We start from the raw sequence: 6,000 nt of genomic DNA, 5'->3' as shown, positions 1-6,000 counted from the left end.
TTTTCAATGTGTCTAAATACATTTCTCATAAACTCTGCGAATCAAACTTCAGTCCTGTTCAGGTCCTAATAACTGATAAATAAATGATTAGTGATGTTTATTGTTAAAGTGTGTGACCGCAGGTCAGCGGGGGAGTGAGGAGGGAGGACATGTGGCATGGTAACAAAGCACAGTACAAGGATACCAGACATGTTATGTGTGCCTGCCTATGGTTTCTGCTCTGATCAGCGGTGGCAATAAAGATCTGTGGTGACTATTTTAGAACGTCTCCTGCAGGTGACACATTGGCTCCGTGCTATACAGTATACATTCAGTGTCCTGTAGAGTACCTTACAGAAAGACATTTACACATCATGTTTATTTTCTATATTTTAGATGACAACTATAGGTGGAAAAAGACACAAAATAGTCAAAGTACTTGGTACCAACATTTATTAGTCATAACAATATTACAATATAAGAGAGTAGCATATACTGTCACTTCCTTCTCCTTTTCACTGCAATAAGTCATCACATTTGCCTCCAGTCACTTGACCCTTCATAGACTAGATTGGAAGCCTCAGAAGTCAGGTTGACTGGTGTTATGTGGGACAAGAAGAGTTCCTGGGATTATAAAGCCAGGTGAGGTCATGGGAGTCAGAGACAGCTCTATGCGGATACAGCCTTTCAGCAAAGATCCCAAGACAGAGTGAATCCCCTAGCTGCTCAGGGGTTTCCAGTTCAGAATTTTCTACAAACATTTATTTGAGGTACTGCAGTATAAAGATAACAGCTGTTTGTCAACTTTTTAGATGAGAGATTACTTACTACTACCTAAATGACCCTTGCCAACTGGTTGATTATTCCCAAAACAACCAGTATGTATTAGAAGATAACATAATTTTCATTGAAGCTGCAGTACATCACAAGCATTTAACTAATTTGCACACCAACCAAAGTGCTCTGTGTTAAAGCAAGTCTATACATCATTTTTGTAACCTTAAAACAGAAGCTTCACCGTAATTCTGATCGTACACTGACTTGGAATAGGGACAACGGAGCTACTGTAATTCACATTCCTCACCCCAAATACCTGTTCTTACATAATGTAACTTTGGTGAGCGGGAGCAGTCCTGGGAGCAGTGTGTAACTGACAAATAGGCACAGCTTAAATTACCAGAGCCTGGCCCAGAAAGTTCAAGAGTAATGCCAAACAGCTTTAACGGCATTATTTTTGAAGTCCAACAAGTAAACAGTGGTGTTGTTAGAAAACATGCATAAGGGTATTTTATAAGTACTGCTAACTATTTGCATTTCAAATTAAGAACAAAAACAAACCCCTTATCAAATATACTGAATTTAAAAGTGTCTCTTCAAATTGCGCATTTAAAACTATCTGTTTCATAGAAAACAAAAAATATATTGCTATTCTCAATTAAGAGCTGTAATTCGTTAGAGAGAGTGTGTGATTGACCAATGAGATTTGAAAAGGTACAGAAAGGAGCAATAAGGTGCATTTGGGATATTAGGGCATATCATGTAAACATGCAGTGTCCAAAGACTGTTGAACCTATTCTATGACCTAGTCTATAAATTAATCCTATAATTTGAAGTACTTAAAGGAAAGACCCATTTTGGGAATGTTTTGGAATTAGTGTGAGGGAGGGTGAGGTTGGGATGGGCATATCCAGCCCTACATTGCCGTGACACAGAGCTATGCTAGAGAGCTGTGGATGATACTGCGAATGGACTCCAACCCCTCTCCTTCCAGGAAGGTGCGGTGGTCTCCCTCAATGATGTGGACTGATACTTTGCCATCACATACCTGAATCAAGACAGAAACAGAAATTATTTAGCATTAAATAAACCTCTGCTTAAAAAGCCTACCTAGACTCTCTCTGTGGTGGTGGAGAGTGTTTGGAGCATGTCTTTGTAAGTTTTCTCTTTTTTTGTGTCTGTTTTCTGTCTTTTTGCTCTCCATGTGTTTGCATCTTATAAATCAATGAGTATTGTTGAAGAATTTTTGACCATCCTCAAACATTGCATCTGCACAATACCATTATGAGATTAGAGCCTATACTCCCTTCTCTCCTAGCAATAACCAAGGTCAGGTTATAGATAAAGGGCCAACTAGCAGTACATTGTAGTGTCTACGTTCATGGACTTTCACATCTAATTCAGATGACTGAGACAGAGAGGCACCAAACTGACTCTTTTGCATATTTCACCAGGGGCAAGTCGTAAGGACACAACGTGATTTAGACCAGTGATTCTCAACTGGTGGGTCGCGACCCAAAAGTGGGTCGCGGACCCGTTTTCATTGGGTCGCGGACCCGTTTTCATTGGGTCGCGGCCTTTGCCTGGGCAAAAAAAAAGTTAAGTAAAAAATCCTGTGCTTTTATTTTGAAGGGGATTTCTTATGCAGGGGAGTGCCTATTCACACTCCTGAACAGTATTTGTTCAGGAGTGTGAATAGGATCAGTTTTGTTGATTGTCATAGATTCAGTGAGTGAGTATTCTCAGTCTTTTTGAAACTACTTCTCAGTAGTTGGACTTTTTTATTTCATGTTTGTGCATGAAAGCACTGTTGAGTCTGTTAAAAAAGACTGAAGTTACTGAATTGTTATGTATGTTGTATTACCTTGTTTCCTTAAGATGCACTTTTTGTTTTTTAATTAAAATGCAGCTAATTGAGTGTAAAAGGGAATATTTCCCTCTCTAGCATCGCCACCTGCTGGTCGTTTTGGTTTATCATAAAAAAATGTTTGTGTTGGCATACTGTGATATTCTGTACTATCTCAGGTTCAAACTGCACCATCTTTTCATTCATCTTTCTAAGGCCCGAGGCATTGACGGTTTTCTGGCCTGTGATTAGAAGGGATTTGTTGATGGTCCTTGGAGACAGTCTCAACAGAGGACAGCTGCCCTCCAGTTACTCGGATGGGCTGTATGTGAGAACGCAAATGCCTGAGTGAGAGCTCCAGACGTTCACCGGAATTTCTCATATGTGAAAGGTAAACTCCGGATAAAGTCCAAACCCTATTGTGCAGACATTCTCCGGCGTTAATGTCTTAAAAAAAAGGGCTCATATGATTTAGGCTGTCACGGTCTGTGTGATTCTTCTAAAATGACAGAATAACACAGAACTTCTTTCTTCCAAACCTTACTACATGTGTGTATCAGTAGGGTATTGCTTATCAAACCTATGTAGAATGAGTCTCAACAATGATGAGAAAACCAATCCAATCTTTTTCCTTTTTGAAAAAAACAAAGAATAAGAAGAAAACTTGACATTCAGTTAACCTCAAAATCTGACCTTAGAAATAGTAATTTTTTCCCTTTGCTCCCTGGATATTTTATGATCTCTCACATTAATTCAGGTGAACATAAAAGGATCTAACCTTAATTTTTTTTTATAGTTGTGCAAATGTGTGCTAGTGCATGTTACCTCGCTAAGGTTGTAGTCAGCTCCCAGGTTTTGTTCGTATTCACTGCTGGTTTTGGCACGGAGTAGTGTCACATTGCCATGGTATTTTGTCGCAGGGACATAACCATCAGCAGCCTTTAGTTTGTAGTAGAAGGTAGTAGCGGCAAAGAGCAGTGACTCTCGGCTGATGTTCTTGTGGCTGGAGAGGATAAGGTCCACTGCCTCGTTGACACGGGCCTCCAGGTCTGACAGTGGGAGAAGAGTCTCCAGAAGCTGTAGAATAAGAGGGAGAATTCATACACAATTTGGATGAAGAACACTACAGAAATTAACTAGTTGAAGCAATATATAGAAATAGATCCAACTCGTGATTTAAACAAGGACAGACTTATAGGTTACAGATGATGTCGCATACATGAAAATGTCTAGACATTTCATCTACGTTATATTCTGTTCTGTATTTAATTTTAGACAATTTATTGCAAAATGTCCCCATATAGACACATAACAATATATCAACCAAAAAATGACAACCATACAATAGCACATCCATCCCCCAACCAAAAAACATGAAAAGAATACAAATAAAACTACAATAAAGAAAAAAGTTGAGTATCACACTGAAATATACCAATATTGGTAAAAACATCTTGTATGCTTATCATTCATGCAGATACTGCAGAAGGACGCATTTCACTTCCAGAGCATCTCCTTGTGCTTCCATTATATGGGTTAAGTCTTCTCTAGATAACATATTAAGAGAGCCCAGATGTTTTGGGATTGCTTGCCCCTGATAGCACGTCTCATTGTAATGTTGTTATTGGTTGGGTATAACCCGAATAAGAAGAGCTTTGGTTCTAATGTATTAATAGGATATTTATTGAAGTTATCTGGGTATAAATATGTTCACATTGACCAATGTTTCTGCAGCATTTTGTGGCGTGTGGTCTCTCTACACAAAGTGGCATTCTGCACTGTACAATCATCAGTGTACAATTCAAACAGCTAAATATGTTAAACAATCAAAAACCCTTAATTGAGCAGCTTCTATAGTTCTTTATCTGATTTTTTCTTTCTTTTGGGTTCAATAGAATAATTGACCAATGTCTAACGTTCTCATCTGATCTTACTGCAATAGCTAATGTCTCAATTGGCATAATAAATAACAATGGGGGCAGAAGATCCCCTTGCCTACATCCTAGATTTATCATGACAGAGTTTGAGATACTATTATTATTCCATTTGTATTCTTCACAAGGTTTGGTATAGAGTAGTCTTATCCACTTATATTATCTTATATTCTGGGCCAAAACCTGCCAGTTCCAAATTGATACAACCATTGGACTCTGTCAAAGGCTTTTTATCTAGCTTTTTAGCTAGCTAGGCATTATGATCTTCTGGACCTCTGCCTGAGGACATTTTCTCTATCTGGACCTCTAAATTGTCTCTACCCCTGCTCTGCAATATTCACAGTATTCACAAGTTTTCAAGTTTTTCATGTTTCACACGCCACCAATAGGAATGCACAGAGGAATAATGAAAATCTTTGGTGAGCGACTATCTGTGTGCACATCCATCGCAGACAGCATACCTTGTTGTACTCAATGCCAGTGAACTGCTGGATAAAGGCACACAAAGCTTCAGTTTCAGCTTCAGACTCGTTCCCAGGTGTCAGCTTGGCTCTGTAGCTCTGGAAACAAAATACTGATTCAACTTGCCATAATCAACTTACAGTTATTTCAATCTACAGTTTTTCCCCAACCTACATCATTAAATTTAAATATTCACATTTTAATTTCTGCTGAGTGCATTCTTTGGTTTATTTATGATCCAATTTAGGTTAGTCTGTAACAACCCTCTAATACATCAAAATGTGTCAAATAGTTTACGTTGTTGGAATGTACCACTCATGGTTATGGTTCCATGTCATTAAACTAGGTCATATTTTGGAATCTGTGACTGTTGTGGATATGTGAATGTGTTAGCTTATTTCTCTAACCTGTGTGTACGCTGCCACATAGGAGTGTGATCCATCAAGCAGAAAGAGGTACTCTACAGACTGATTCTGGGTCTGCAGCTGAGAACACATTTCAAATGCCACACAGGCACCAAAGGAGTAGCCAGCAATTCGATAAGGCCCTTCTGGCTGAACCTGTCTGATACAGGTCACATAGTAGGCTGCCAGGGATTGGATGGTGTCCAGAGGAGCGGCTGGGAGAGAGGGGATAAACTAAGATCAGCTTGGTTGTACACTGTAGAATCAGTTCAATGTAAACACTCCCCACATACATATTTTAATATCTCTGTATACTGTACCTTTTGTGCACTGTAAGCCATAGCAAGGCATGCTGAGCTTGGAGGCAAGTGTCTTAAAGGTGGCAATGGTGCCCTCAATCGGATGGACCAGGAACAGTGGTCTCTTTTGGCTCTGAATGGTATTGAGTGGTGTCACTGTGGGACTATTGGGGTTTACTAATAGCTGGGTGAAATCAGACTCCATCTCGCCATCTCTCTTAGCACGATGAGATTCTGGATAGTTGGAGGAAGCAAAGACAAACAGCTTGTATTCTTATGGTGAGAGTGCAAACACAGGA

At 39.4% G+C, this 6,000-nt stretch overlaps 1 protein-coding gene across 1 annotated transcript in view; it reads right to left on the bottom strand.

Annotated features, from left to right (window-relative positions):
• Positions 1-411: 411 nt before the first annotated feature.
• fasn (fatty acid synthase) overlaps positions 412-6,000 on the bottom strand; it is a 63,813-nt gene continuing 58,224 nt past the window's right edge. Inside the window, exons 38-42 of the mRNA XM_034571119.1 lie at positions 5,723-5,935; positions 5,406-5,617; positions 4,998-5,096; positions 3,428-3,679; positions 412-1,804 (exon numbers count right to left, since the gene is read on the bottom strand). Of these exons, the coding sequence (XP_034427010.1) occupies positions 1,694-1,804; positions 3,428-3,679; positions 4,998-5,096; positions 5,406-5,617; positions 5,723-5,935 (887 nt within the window). The 3' untranslated portion in view covers positions 412-1,693. The remainder of the gene's footprint in view (positions 1,805-3,427; positions 3,680-4,997; positions 5,097-5,405; positions 5,618-5,722; positions 5,936-6,000) is intronic.

Source organism: Hippoglossus hippoglossus, chromosome 19 (genome assembly GCF_009819705.1).
Source record: "Hippoglossus hippoglossus isolate fHipHip1 chromosome 19, fHipHip1.pri, whole genome shotgun sequence".
NCBI classification, from domain to species: Eukaryota; Metazoa; Chordata; class Actinopteri; order Pleuronectiformes; family Pleuronectidae; genus Hippoglossus; species Hippoglossus hippoglossus.
The sequence above is the reverse complement of the archived record's forward strand: the minus strand, read 5'-3'. Positions and strand labels throughout refer to the sequence as shown.